Below are 15,069 nucleotides of genomic sequence, written 5' to 3'. Positions count from 1 at the left end.
TGGAACCCATGTTACTTTTGCAAAAACAAACTAAGAGAAGAAAAACTATACTTTAAAAATTTACTACAATCCGAGGATGTAGTTTGTATGCCTAATTAACTCCCACATGGCTTTTGGCAATTGTTTGCCAGCGAATGAAACAATTACCTATCACGAAGCGAGTCATAGTGTCCTGGAAGCCTCCTTAATCGCATTCTAATTAAATCTGTGAGAACAAATCTCGAGGCTTCAATTACTTTGCAGCTGACACATAACTGAAAAACGAACATTGTAACACTGAATTTAACTAATGTAAAAAAGGTTGTATCTGATACGCGATCAGTTCAGCATGCCTATCATTTGAAACCATCACACAAAAAGGTGATTGAATAGGTTTTTCCATCACCTAAGTTTTCCTTCTCGTTGTCAACGCAAACAAAACGCAAGGAAGCCTTTCCTTTCGTTAATGATTAATAGGTGTACGTTTTCAAAAGTGTTACATTAATACAGCTTGAGACAGAAAAACTGTCAAAAACTTTTCACTAGAGTAGACGGGGGGTAATGTTTAAAGTTCTTTTCTTTTTTTCTTTTTCATGAACATTACAAGTTATCATTTTGTTGAAACAAGGAAAGGAGAGACAGTGCACTGTGTAGGTAAGGTAATACATTTCGCTTAAATTGATCGTTCGCAAGAAAATATTTATTTGGATTTGTTTATTAGATACACGACCTCAAAATAACAGTTTTCTAACAGAGAAAAACAACAAAGGAGTAATAATAATGCGAAATAAACAAGGATGATTTCAACTGACGAAGATTAAGATGGATTACGAACAACAAACTTGAAAAAACTTGCCAGATGCGTTTTCCGTGATGTAGCTCCTTTAAAGCCATCGATTCTGTGGGTTAACTTCTATTAAGGCTCTGACATTATCGTGTTCTATTTATTCACTGAGCATGTAAAACACAGCAAAACTCAGTGTTTAATTTACATTTAAGTTAATCTTATGTGGAAAACAGAAAATGTAAGAAAGAACTTGATTGTAAATTTGTAATTGTAAAAATGTATCAGTTATCTTCAGAAGTTTTGTTATCCGTTATGCTGATAAACAGTTAATGTTGTACGGCAAACAGAAAATACAAGAAAGAACTTGATTGTAAATTCGCAATTGTAAAAAATCAGTTACTGCAGAGGTTTATAACGCATTATCAACTTCCGTGATATGGTGTGCTAATAAAATATTGAATGTGAACTTGTAATTCTGAAAAACACAAGTTAGATAAGTTATTTGTTGTCTTAGGTTGCGAAATCTGACATCACTTTTGCGTTAACCAAATCGGGATATCTAACCTGGCCCAAAAATATATCGACCATCACACAGCAAAAATGAAATTTCAAAAGAAAACTATTCTGAGTTTTTTTATTCAGTTCTCAACACTAAATATAATAAAGATTATTCGAACGCAAGAAGATTTCTTCATACAACATTTATGAACTCAGATTGCCAATTTGAATAATTCAGTCATTCTTTTGACTTTTACATCGATCTCAAGTCACATCTTAAAAAAAAATAAATAAAGACGAATTGATATATTCCTTTAGTGTCCTTAAATACGGGAAAAAGTTAAGAGAAGTTAAAACTTGACAATGCAGGTTAGGGAAAGTTTCTCTATTTAATTATTTTTTCTTTTGTTTAATGATATTTACATTTGTGGTATTCTCGGTCACGAAAACATATACCTAACTTTTTAATACTTTTCTTGGCTAAGTTTTCCTTCCAGTAACAGAAATATTGTGTAAATATGTGGGAGATTCCGTCCGCTTTTGAATTTCGGTTGACACAATTCTTCGCATGTAACAAGCTTACTTTTGAAAACTGATTAATTGTATAGAAATCAGTTGTTAAGTTTCATCATAATCCATGCCTCATTAGTACGTTCTTCGCAGTAGAAGGCGTTGTTGTTTTCCAACAGCAAGAAGCAAGCTCTTATGATCTCTTGTGTTTAACTGACCAAGGAAATTTAAAATAATTGAACTCATCTTGATCATCTCATTAAACTGCCACAGTTACATGTAACCAAAAAAATTCATGTGCCACAAAAATCAAACATAGCGCGGCAAGGCTTAAAAAAATTAAATTCGATCTCGTTTCAGTTGAATATGGGTAGCCCTTAGTTACAACGATAACGCTATGTAGTTTTTTCCTTCTAATAGTTTTAAACTTTCGAGATCGAGGAGAAAAAAGGTTATTATTAGGAGCTTGTAGTGGCTATAGGTAATGTGACCATTGCGAAATTTACCAATAACAGGAAATACGAATGCCTTTTCTTTGCAGGACATTTTTCCTCACTTAAGCTGCAATGCGTCCAACTCAGTTGTTTGCAGTTTTGTTTTTTCTGGCGTTGTCCTGGAAGTGTAATGGTGAAGCCGCTGACCAGTGCCCGGCACAGCAACCAATCTATGGCAAAGCTTTGAAAGGTTTCACATTCACGTCTTTGGCGTCGCCAACTGCTTTTGGATGCTTAGTAGATTGTCATTATGAAGACAGATGCCAGAGCTACAATTATGTTATGAAGACAAATATCTGCGAGATGAACAACAGAACCAAGGAGGCTAAACCAGAACAATTTGTGTCAGATCCAGATCGGTTCTACATGAAGCGTGGAGCACATAGAAGTAAAGTTATTATGGTTATAAATCAGTTTGAATTATTAGTGAAGATTTCATCTAAGGTGTAAGCTAATATTGTTGAATTACACTCTTTTTACTCTCATCAGAGCAACTTGGTTCCATTCCCGCGCTGACAGCTCAGTCATGCAAGGAAATCAAAGCAAATGAAGGAGGACAAGCGGTCAGCAGTAATTCGTGGTTGGATCCTAGTGGTTCTGGAAATGTTATCTTGGCTTACTGTGACATGAACACAGAAGGTACGGTTTGGTAATGCTTCATTTGAGTCCTATTTTAACTGTGAAACAGTGCTTCACTCATGTGTTGCGATTTCTAGTTGCAGATTTTTGCATCCGGCATCGCTGCCAGAACGGTGCTTCGTGTGTGAATGGTCACGTGAACTACACGTGTCTGTGTAATGCAGGGTGGACTGGTACCCACTGTGACTCATCTATGACAGGCAAGCAGATTTTCATGTCATTCAAACAAATTTTTCATATTTCAGTGATGCAGATCAAAGGCTTGGCAAAGGAGTACTTATTCTGCTGTTGCACTTGTGTTAAGCTGTTCACATTCCCCTATTTAGTTCCTCGTATTGTTGTTCTGTTGTTGAATGCGGGCAAAGAATAACATGCAATCGGGCCTTTTTTTTTTCGCGGCGGGAGGAAAGAACTCCCGATCGCAGGTTAGGAAAAGAATCGCAAGAGAACGGGAGGCACGAGGAAGTGGGTAGGGCTTTCCACAAGTTGCTCGAAATTTCTGAAAAAGGTGCTCGTAAGTTTCTCCAAAAATCTAAAAAAGTTGCTTTTGGTTTAAAAAGATGCTCGAAAGTTGCCCACCAAAATCCAAACCGCTGCTTTTTATCAAGAAAATTTCTCCAAATAAATGCTTATTTCCTTTTGAAGGTAAGATTTCTAAGCGGTTTCATGCAATTTCTCTGCAACAGAAGTATCTAAATAACATTTTAAGGCAAAAATTTGTTTAATTACAATGATTTCTTTCACTGAGAAAAATCGTGAAGACGTCATATTTGCTGACTAATTTTGAAATAAATTATTTTAAGTGTGAATGAGTTGAAAGTCGAAACGTCTTTGGATGTTTCACAAAAATCTTCGGAAACTTTGTTAATCTTCGGAAACGTTCAGTTGGCCTTCGGACAACACTCGAACAATCTTCAGAGATCTTCGGTACCGGTCTAGAAATTGCTCAAAATGCAACAAGTTGCTCGAAAGGATAAAAGTTGCTTAAAGGGGAAAACGTTGCTCGAAATACGAAAAGTTGCCAAAAAGTTGCCGAGCAACTCGTGGAAAGCCCCAGGGGGTGGGAGCGGGGAGCGAGGAAAAAGGCTATCTTGCCCGCTCGTGGTTATGGACCTTCGTCGAAGGCTTCATTGCGAACCACAAACACCCCTAAAAGAACCTGACCAATATTCACCATCTTGGCACTTGTTTTCTCCTATACGATAAAGGAACGAGCTGCAAGGAGATAAAAGACGTATTCCCGCATGCTCGTGATGGAATGTACCAGGTACAACCGGAGAGCAGGCTCAGCGTATTGGTGTACTGTGATATGACGTCATTTGGCGGAGGATGGACAATGTGTTACTCAACCGACGACAAAGTGAATCTGAAGACGGAAGTGACGTATGAGGAGGATCTGCCCTATGGTACAAACGGTTACAGAACGGACTGTAACTACATCCCGGTAAATATCACGCGTCTAATGTTTCCCCTGTTTTTGGTTAGAATGCCATTCATGCCTCCACGGACCTGATTGTTTCTGAGCTTGTAGTATTTAAAAAATATTATATTAAATGAGTAGCAAGGGGTAACCTTCTACTATGCAATAAGCGAGAGCCGGCGAGTTTTCCTTCCCTTTTCAGCTGTCCTATTAAACAATAGAGTGTTTCTGTCGAGGAACTATCGGCTGACAGTTGCCCCGCGGTTGGCCCGAGAAGCGAATCTTCAAAAGGGAAATATGCTTGTTTTACTGCTGGAATCAGCAATGTCAATAGCGTACTCTATAGTGATAAAAAAATGAAATTTTAAGCTCGTTAGTGTCGGGTGTCACTTTTAAATCAAGTGAGTCTCTCCGTAATGCTCAGTGGTTAGAGCGCCTCCCCTTTGTTTGGGAGGTCATTGGCTCGATTCCCGCCGGGACTCAGTTTTTTCTTCCTAGGATTGTGACGTGATGAATATTACATCTTTCTCATAAAACTTACAATCTTTCTCTTTTTTTATCATACATGTATCTTGCTGTTGCAAAAATCGAGTTCAACAAGGGCCCTTGCAATATTTTTTTCTTTCGTTGCAGTTTCGTGAGATCATGTTTGTGGACGAAACCACAGGAGACAAAGCCATTTTCACATACAAGCTCAGTTCCACTCTTGTTGCCGCGGAAAATTACGGAACTCAGTTACCGGAACTGTGGATAGGGCGAGGCGTAGCAGACACGAGTTATGAATACCAGCTACTGATCTGTGATCTGTCATTTTATTCTGGTTTCTTCGTTTCTGGGTATACCAACTGTTATAAAGGATGTGTCCACTGGTGCGCTGATACCATCTCTCCTTACTTCCGAACAGCAACTTCGCTGTCAAATTATGGCGGAGTCGCTTTCAACGTCAATGGCCATCGCCCCCTAAGCAATAGACTGATCAGTGTGGGGCTGCGATAAGATTAGCAACGATAACGGAGACTGGGTCGACCATGAAGGAGTGAAGACGTGTTTTTCACCCGCTCCGCTCGTTTGAATCGAAAATTGTGTTTCTTTAGCGTCTCCTTCAGTGTATGGCGACTGAATTATCAAGCAATTTGAAACGAAAAACCAGAAATAGCAGCAGCTCTGAAACTGCCTCCCCTGACGGCAAAAGAATTTGCGAAGAAAGCGATAGTACCAACAACCAGTTCATCGCAGAGTCAAATATGTCCGAGGTCATAGCTAAGCAGCTCCAACAAATACTAGACAGACTGACGAGTGTGGAAGGAAAATTGGACGGTGTTCTTCAGAAGGTGCAACACCTTGAAACTGCTTTAAGCGGTGTTCAGTCTGAGATAAACGCGCTCCAAACCAAGACTACTAAAATCAAAGAAGCAACCGACGTGATGGACGCGGGGCTTACTAATCTCAACACCGAAGTACAAGAACTGCGGCGTAAAATAAATGACAACCAGAAGGAAATCAAGGCCGCTAACGATCGCTGTTTGTATCAGGAGGTTTATAATAGACGAGAGAATTTACGCTTGCTCGGCGTTCCTGAATCTAGCGACACAGAAAACACCAGCGAAGTAGTTTACCGTTTCATCGAGATGGAGCTTGAAATCGATAACGCTAGGGACATAGAGTTCCAACGCGTTCACCGCATTGGTAAGAAGAAAGTCGGAGCACACAGACCGATCATTGTGCGTTTTCTGAGATTCCCCGACCGAGAAAGAGTTTTTAAAAAAGCACTAGAGCTCAAAGAAGATACCGAAGTCAGAGTGTACACAGATCTTCCCAAGGAAATTCAAGAACGCCGTAAAAAGCAATGGCCGAAACTTAAAAAGGCAAGAGAAGAAGGAAAAGTCGCCTCTTTCGACAGAAAGGAACCAGACAAGCTATATATTGATGGACAGTTTATTTCAATGTAATGAAACATTTAGAAAGTAAGGTAAATTGTTTTTGACGCTTTAGAATTGTGTTTTTCCCTATATTTCGTATTCAAATTACGGAGTTGGTTTCGCTCCAGATCCCATGGGCTGCATAACGGATAACAATATCTGCGGTCTTTATAACCTTTTATTGTATTTAGTGTTAATCGTGTTTAATATCTGTACCACTGGGAATCTCTCTACTAATTACAATTCATTATTCCTATATTCTTTTTTCGTGTGCAATTGCAAGTATAAAACGAGCTTTGTAGTAGATTTTACTGCCATCATTCGAGAAGGAATGCGCAGATTTTAAATTATTATCGTTAAATGTTCGAGGTATTCGCTCTCCAAAAAAAAGAAAAGCTCTCTTCATGTGGTTAAATGAACGGAAATATGACATCGTCTTCCTCCAAGAAACATACTGCACTGCGGACGTTGAAGACATCTGGAAAACACAGTGGCAAGGTAAGCTTTTCTTTTCGCACGGTACTAACCATAGTTGTGGAGTAATGGTCCTAGTAAGAAGTGATTTAGATTTCAAATTAAAATCTGTCGAGGTAGATAATGAAGGACGCTACATTATAATGGAAGCCGACGTGCAAAGTTCAAATTTTTTGTTTGTAAATATTTATGCGCCTAATAAGGTACAAGAACAATGCCGATTTTTTGACAATTTGAACAAGGCTATCGAAAATTTCGTTGTCGACAAAGAGAATAAGATCATTATTGGAGGAGACTTTAATGTCACGCTCGATTCCGATCTTGACTGCGCTGGCGGAAACCCGTCTAACAAAGATTCAATAAAAAATATCCGAGATATATGTCTAGATTTCGATTTGGTTGACATTTGGAGAATAAGGAACCCAGATACTAAACGCTTTACATGGAGACAGAAGAAGCCGTTTATTCAAAGGAGATTGGATTATTGGCTTATAAGTGATGTTTGCCAAGATGATATTGAAAAATCTGACATCATATCATCAATCAACTCTGATCATTCTGCAATTTTTCTTCATTTTAATAATATTGTTGATCAAAAACATGGCCCTTCATTTTGGAAATTCAACGCTAGCTTAGCCGAAGACGGCAACTTCGTGACCTTGATAAATGAAAGCATCCCAACCTGGCTTGAGGAGTTCAAAACAATTGATGATAAGAGATTGCTTTGGGATTTAATCAAATATAAAATACGGCAACTTTCAATAAAATATGGAAAGGAAAAGGCACGCAAGAAAAGAAAAAGGATAACGGATATCGAGGCTTCGCTGAAGATCTGCGAGGAAAATTGCAGCAGATGTCCTTCCGCTGAAAATCGTGAACAATTCGAAATTTTAAAATTAGAGTACGACAGTATTTATGATGATTTAGCTCAAGGTGCAATTGTTCGATCTAAAGTAACTTGGTATGAAAAAGGAGAAAAGAGCAATAAGTACTTCTTGAACCTTGAATCGCACAAAAAAGCAAAAAGCTCTGTCCGTAAGGTTTTAAACGAAGATGGTGTTTTAGTAACCGATCCAAACAAGGTATTGTACGAAATTGAAAAGTTTTACTCGAACCTTTATAAAGCTGACTCGCTAGCCCCATCGAATGACTCGCTAACGTCTTTTTTAGAAAACCCAGTAATCCCTAAACTCACCGCCAATGATGCTCAAGTCTGTGAAGGGAAGTTAACAGTTGCCGAATGTTTTAAGAGCCTCCAATTATTTGAAAAAAACAAATCGCCTGGCGATGATGGCTTAACGGTGGAATTTTATAAGGCTTTTTGGAATGTCGTTGGCAAAATAATGGTGGAGAGCTTAAATTACGCTTACGATCACGGTGAACTGTCCAACTCACAGAGACGGGCTATTATTACACTTATTGAAAAAAAAGATAAAGATAGAAGGGACATTTCTAACTGGAGACCAATTTCGCTCATTAATGTCGACGTAAAAATTGGTTCAAAAGCCATCGCTAAACGACTGGAGGCTGTTTTACCCAGTATCATACACTACAATCAATCTGCATATGTCAAAGATAGGACTATCTGCGACGCTGTTAGGTCTATTGAGGATATTTTGGAATACACAAAAAGATACCAGATTGAAGGGAGACTGGTCTCAATAGACTTCAAAAAAGCCTTTGATTCTGTAAGTAGGGACTTTCTGTTTCGGACTCTTTCTGCGTTTCACTTCGGACCTTCTTTCAAACAATGGATCCAGACTTTTTACACCAACATTTCAAGCTGCGTTTTAAATAATGGGTTCTCCACTGCCCCTTTCGAAATTCAGCGTGGGGTAAGGCAAGGAGACCCGCTCTCCTCTTGTTTGTTCATCATGGTTTTGGAGATTTTGACTATTAATATACGAAGCAACAAAAACATCCAGGGAATCACGGTAGATGGAGAAGAGATTAAATTGGAAATTTTTGCAGATGACATGACTGCATTTTTATTAAACGATACTTCTTTGGCAAAGTTTCTTGACCTTTTAGACGACTTTGGAGAGTGTTCTGGTCTCAGAATGAATCAGGATAAATCAGAAATAATGTTACTTGGAGGATGTTCAAATTTGTTACCAGATCACCTTGTTAATCGTCTAGAAATTAAGACGTCTGTTAAAATCCTTGGAATTCATTTCACGTACGATTTATGCGCCAAACGAAAGTTAAATTGTGACGATCTGATTAAATCGATCAAAGAAAAGCTAAGAATCTGGAGGTGGAGGGACCTTACAGTTATTGGTAGGATTCAAATTATTAAAACTTTCATTATTCCAATTCTCCTATATCGTGCAAGCATGATATGTCTAGACAAAGAATTCTTAAACGAGGCAAATAGCATTATATTCAATTTTATCTGGAAAGGAAAAGATAAAGTCAAACGTTTAGCGCTTGTTAGCGATGTCGAAGATGGCGGACTCAAAGCTCCTCATCTCGAATCCATTATTAGAACCCAAAGAATACTTGTTTGCAAGAGACTTGCAAACGAACAGACCAGCAACTGGAAAACTATTTTATTGCATTACCTTAAACCTGTTGGTGGCATATTTATCCTCTGTTGCGACTTTGATGTGAAAACTTTGCCTATCAAGCTTCCACCCTTTTATGAAGAATGTCTAAAATACTTTTCAGAATGCTCTGTATCGAATAAAGGCGTACAGAACCTATCAGCTGCTGAAATTTTAAAAACTGTTCTTTGGAATAATAAAGCTATTTGCATCAATGGCAAGTCTGTATACAATCACAAGCTAGCGAGCATCGGTATACGTAAAATAGGAGATTTAATCGCTGAAAATAATGAACTTATCACGAAACATAAGTTACGTGAATTAAATATCTCCCCATTAGATGCCTTTAGACTCACTTGTGTCATCGAAGCAATTCCAACCGAATGGCGAAGATGTCTAAAAACGTGTCAATATATTACTGCGAAGCCATTCAACCTACAAGACCAGATACAACTACATTTAAACGGACAAAATGTGCAGATCAGTAAAGCTGTATCAAAAATCATTTACAAGGAATTACGTGATAGGATCATTACTCCACCTACAGCGCAATTCAAATATAATGATCTATTCGAAAACGATGTGTTGGACTGGAAGCAGATATATAGCTTACCGCATCGAGTTGCCCTAGACACAAAACTGCGCGAATTTCAATATAAACTTTTAAACAGATGTCTCGCAACGAATGCTTTTCTTTGCAAAATCGGCATTTTGTCATCTCCAGCTTGTTCTTTATGTGGAGAAGCGGACGAATCCCTCGAACACTTGTTTGTAACTTGCCATTATTCTGTAAATTTTTGGGGGGAGGTTATTAAATGGATTAGCAGCCTTGACATTCAAATAGTCTCTCTTTGTTGTAAAGATATAATATTTGGGATAACAGTCTCGAAAGAAGAATTGTTTGTAAATCACATTTTATTAATCGCGAAAAAATATATTTATTCTTGCAGATGTAATAAGGTTAAACCTTCTTTTCTGGTGTTCCTTGCTAAAGTTAAGACTATCTACAAACTAGAAATGATGGTAGCTAAATCTGGCAACAAATGGCCAACCCATTTAAAAAAGTGGGGCAAGTTTATAAAAGTGCATCAAACTGATTGTTAATTATTATCGCAGAGCGTTTTTTTTTTTATACTTGCAATTTCATCACTTGCAATTCAATATACTTATAATTCAATTGTTTTTCACAGAGCTAGTATACCAGTAACTCCCAGGTGGTACAGTGTGTGTGTGTTTGCGTGAGTGTTTTATTTACTTATTTATTTCTTTATTTATTTATTTTTTTTTTTTGGATATCTGTGTGTTCGAATTGTAATATAAATATGTATGTTATCTTTTGTGTGCTGTAAAAAAAAAACCTTTGAGTATGAAATAAATATCATTAAAATACAAAAAAAAAAAAAAAAAAAAAACGATAACATAAGTAGTAATTAACAGACGAATTCTTAACCGTTTGAGGGAGCTACAATCCCGGCCGAAACTCTTAAGATTCAATGTTGTTTTTTTACGAAAACGTTTCTCGGCACACATACTGTAGCAAATGTTAGCAAAAGCGAATGTCAACATTGAATGGGGGGGGGGGGGGGGGCGGAAGGAGTGAGGACTGTTTTCATTTCTCATGTTGCAATGGCTGTAATCACTGCGATAAAACATTGAGAAGAGAAGTTGTCTCAACAGGTTTCGTCCGGGATTGTAGGTCAGGGTTTTTCAATTTGGCGAATATTCTTCGAATTTTCACTTATGTCCTGGATTCAACGCAATTATTGTTTATTGAGTAATTCATGTTTTACTGTGTTATTCGACATTTTCATATTACTTCGTATTTGACAGATTTTGGTGTGTTTTGTGAACTTTTATTAATGAGAACCATTCGTGATGACTGTCATGAAGACGTGCATCTCATTAGCGTTCAATCCTGAACATATCTGATATTACTTTGTGTATTTATATGAATTACGTAGACTTGATAGACTTTAAGGTGATGGTTTAAAATCCTTTTCATTTATTCTCGGTGAAGATTATCTGTTTTGGTACATAGAGGTTCGTTAAATCGAAGTTGTACCAAAACAGAAGATTATCTGTTTTGGGTCCTTTTTAGGGAATATTTGCCACACTAACACTGATCGTTCAGTATTGAGTTCCATCTGTTCATTGTGACATCAAGTTATAAAATAACACCACGAGTACAGAACTACCCATACTATCAATTTTAAAAACTATTAATTACACAGTTGAGTGAACAATATTAAACAAGGCGACGGTGAATTTTAATTTCCGAGTCCGGGCTGAGCCTGCAGTTTTCGTCTCGCTTGGACAGATATTGTATGCTGAAAATATTATGTCATTATATTACATTGAAACTTCGATTTAACGAACCTCTCTATAGCGCAGTCCTCGATATAACGAACGATATCCTTCGCCCCAGTAATAGTAAAATGTATGAGAAAGTACCTCGATATAACGAAACCTCGCTATAGCGGACAAATTTTGCCAGTTTCTTGGCCCTTCGTTATATCGAGGTTCCACTGTATCACCAGTAAAGGGCCACCCATACTATCAATTTTTTAAAAGCTATAAATTAGACAGTCGAGTAAATAAGAACCAGGCGACGGCGAATTCTGCTTTCCGAGTCCGGGCTGGGCCTGCAGTTTTCGTCTCGCTTGGACAATAGCGACCTTCAGATTTGACTACGAGTACGAGATCGAGTACGAGTACGACTTATAATTTTGGGGTGATAAGTGGTTAAAAGAGGCACACGAATTTGGTTTGAAAACTCGTACTCGTACTCAATCTCGTACTCGTAGTCCAATCTGAAGGTCGCTATTGTATACAGTCCCGAGAGTAAAAACCTTACTTTTTTCTAACTTAGCCTAACCAGGGTCTTATATAAATGGTCGTTAACACACATTTAGGCTATTTACGTTCTTAAAATAAGTTCTTATTTTCTGAAGAAAATATACATTGATGCTAATAGTACTTTAAGTGGTATTCGGCTTATTCCTTGTATAAAATCTGCATACCACATAAGTGCTTATGTAAAATTGAAGCACTGATCATTTAGAATATGACATTATATACATGTACAGTAATGCTTTGTCTAAACTTATTTCTAAGAAGTAAACATTTTTAATTAACAATTAGACTACGAGCCCGAGTTTTCTATGAGCAAATAGTCAACGAGGCGCAGCCGAGTTGACTATCGCTCATAGAAAACGAGGGCGAGTAGTCTAATTGTTTTAGTAGAAACTCTAAAGGATTGCAGTCCGAAACCTACAATATTGTGCACTTTTAAGACAAAAATCAAGAAAATTTACCGCTTAAAGAGCTACTCTCGCGCGCGACTGTTTTCTATCGGCGAATAGAAATCAGTGGGAGAACCAATCAGATTCGCGGATTTCCAATAGAACACAGCTGAGTTTCTACTAATCAATTTTAGAAAATAAGAACCTGTCTCCAAATTTGAGGCTAAATAGGTCTAATTGCTAAATGGCGTCTAATTTGCAAATTTTAGCTTAACAGGTTCTCAAATCTCAGGTTCATACTCACGGGTTTTTACTGTACTGTAAAACTAACTTCATTATATTAATAGTATATTAGCTTTTCTGTGTGCAGCATTCATCCAAAAAGATGCGTATTATTTATCCTTATTCTATTGGCGATAAAGCACGTTGTAGAGTTAACAAGAACCATGGGATGGCGAATTCTGGTTTCCAAAACCGGTTCGAGACCGCAGTTTTCGTCTCGCTTGGACATATACTATATGCTGTAAATATGATTTCATTATATTACTAGAATACAGCTTCTCTGTATGCAGCATTCATCCAAAGAGATGCGTATCATGTATCATGTATATACATGATTGCACCAGTGATGGATCTAGGGGAGGGAACCGGGGGGCCGCCCCCTCTCTCAAGTCTCCCTCTCTCTTCGGTCCCCTATTTTCGGTTGAAGCCCTGGCCGGGGCACTTCGTTATGTTCTTGGGCAAAGCTTAAGACACTAATTGTATAGTAAGAATCGGCGAAGTTACTGCTGGGAGTAACCCTGCGATGGACTAGCATCCCATCCAGGGGGGAGTAGAAATACTCTTAGTCGCTTCAACTGGGATAAACTACGGCCTGATGGGCTAACAGGCTCGAACGCAGACTTTGCCTTACCTTACCTGTTAATTGGAGCAAAAAAAGGGCCCGTCTTTACTTCACCTCCCCCTCTCGGAGCAACTGTGTATTAAAGAAGACTGACTCATAGTAATATATATATATATATATAGATGTTTTCTTCGACAAATGTAAGCATGTTACCATAGTTTTAGGTAAACAAAATTGTAAACGTTTGTGCTTTGTTTGAAATTTCAAAGAGTAATTTTTTTATCGTTCAACACAAAACTTGTCGTCCACCTTTTTGTTAACGAACACATTGTATATTTAAGCTTATTTAAAAAAATATGCGTTCTGGCCATCAGATAGGCAAGTCAATTGTGGTTGTCTGTTTCGGCAGCGGCGATGTTGGGTGTTAAGCGCTCGCTGCATGTTTTTTTTTCGTAGAGACGTTGGGCTAGAAAGGCCTAAACGTGAGCCGCATATGAAGTCTTTCAGATCAGTAGTAATTTAGCTCAAACAAAACCAGCGGATGGAAATTAAACACGTAACCTTAATTATGGCTAAAAATAAATGTGTATTAATATTGATCTTTGCAGCACAGTGGGAATGCTGCAGGACATGAGCTTTGTAATGTTAATAAAGAAGGAATTTTGAAGTCTTTAGAACTCTCTTCAGTCATAAAATATTAATTGGTCACGAGCAGTTTGTTGAAAGTAATCAGTTTTCAGTTTGATTTGCTGGGGTAAACTTGTTTGTACAAATGTTTTTAAGAATACCTTGAATTTTACCTCGAGAAGGAAAAGCACAGCATTAGTAACTATCAAAAGGTAAGGCCATTCATTTTGCTGAGTTGATATTTACCCACTTTTCTATTTTATATACTCTGACGATACAAGTTTTCCTTTATACAAGTGTTGAGTTTTATTGTCAAGGTGTTTCATAACGAGTCAGTTATGATTTCTGTTTTCTTACATGCCAGTACAAATTGCCATATTGAAAGTACTTTTTTAATGATTCGTCGTAATTTGGTACACTTTTCCTGAAGCTGAAAACCCGGATTATTTTCTTATAAAACGCAATTCCTGTCGCCTATTTTGACAGTGGCAAACTACATTTCCTCGACTGTCAGTGTTTGAGTCTAGTCAATGGATAACAAACTGAATTACAGAAAGAGAGCCTAGAAAAGGAAAGGTTACGAAAACTTGATTGCGAATTGATAACTTTCGAAATAAAGACCTTAATAGAATTCGTACTAGGTGACGTAATTGAAATTGTTGGCATAAATCTTCATTCATTCAATTTGCACATTCCGCTATTTAAACAAATATACAGTTTCTTCAGTTTACGAAACATAATGCATACGCTTATAATCAAGCCAGCAACAAAGAAAGTTATCCAGCTCTTGAGATTGTAAAGACAATTTGTTTCCCTTTCACAAAACCAAAGGAAAGGCTCCCTAATGTTAAGGTAATATTTTTCACACACATTTCAAACACAAATATTGGAAAAAAACATTACAAGTCAGTCGTGCAGTTTTAAAATAAGGCGTTCTGTTTTCACGAATGTTCAAAGTGCTTGTTACTGGTAGCGTGGATCACTTCTAGCAAGCAGCCAGGTTTCAGTTGTTCAAAGGGTGGATACATCGCTAGTTTTCATAAAAAGATTAAAATCATCCACCCAAGCATTATATACCGTAGCCTGTTCC

The 15,069-nt window shown here is 37.7% G+C and overlaps 1 protein-coding gene across 1 annotated transcript; it reads left to right on the top strand.

Annotated features, from left to right (window-relative positions):
- The first annotated feature begins 438 nt into the window (after positions 1-438).
- Positions 439-5,323, top strand: LOC144634414 (uncharacterized). Its single transcript, XM_078493368.1, has 6 exons — positions 439-633; positions 2,316-2,656; positions 2,758-2,907; positions 2,985-3,107; positions 4,116-4,351; positions 4,961-5,323. Exons 2-6 carry the CDS (start codon positions 2,341-2,343, stop codon positions 5,321-5,323), a joined length of 1,188 nt encoding a protein of 395 aa, XP_078349494.1. The 5' UTR covers positions 439-633; positions 2,316-2,340.
- Positions 5,324-15,069: the final 9,746 nt, after the last annotated feature.

Source organism: Oculina patagonica, chromosome 1, assembly GCF_052425735.1.
Source record: "Oculina patagonica isolate OP01 chromosome 1, crgOcupat, whole genome shotgun sequence".
Taxonomy (NCBI): domain Eukaryota; kingdom Metazoa; phylum Cnidaria; class Anthozoa; order Scleractinia; family Oculinidae; genus Oculina; species Oculina patagonica.
Note: the sequence above shows the minus strand (reverse complement) of the source record. Positions and strands in the feature narration are given on the sequence as shown.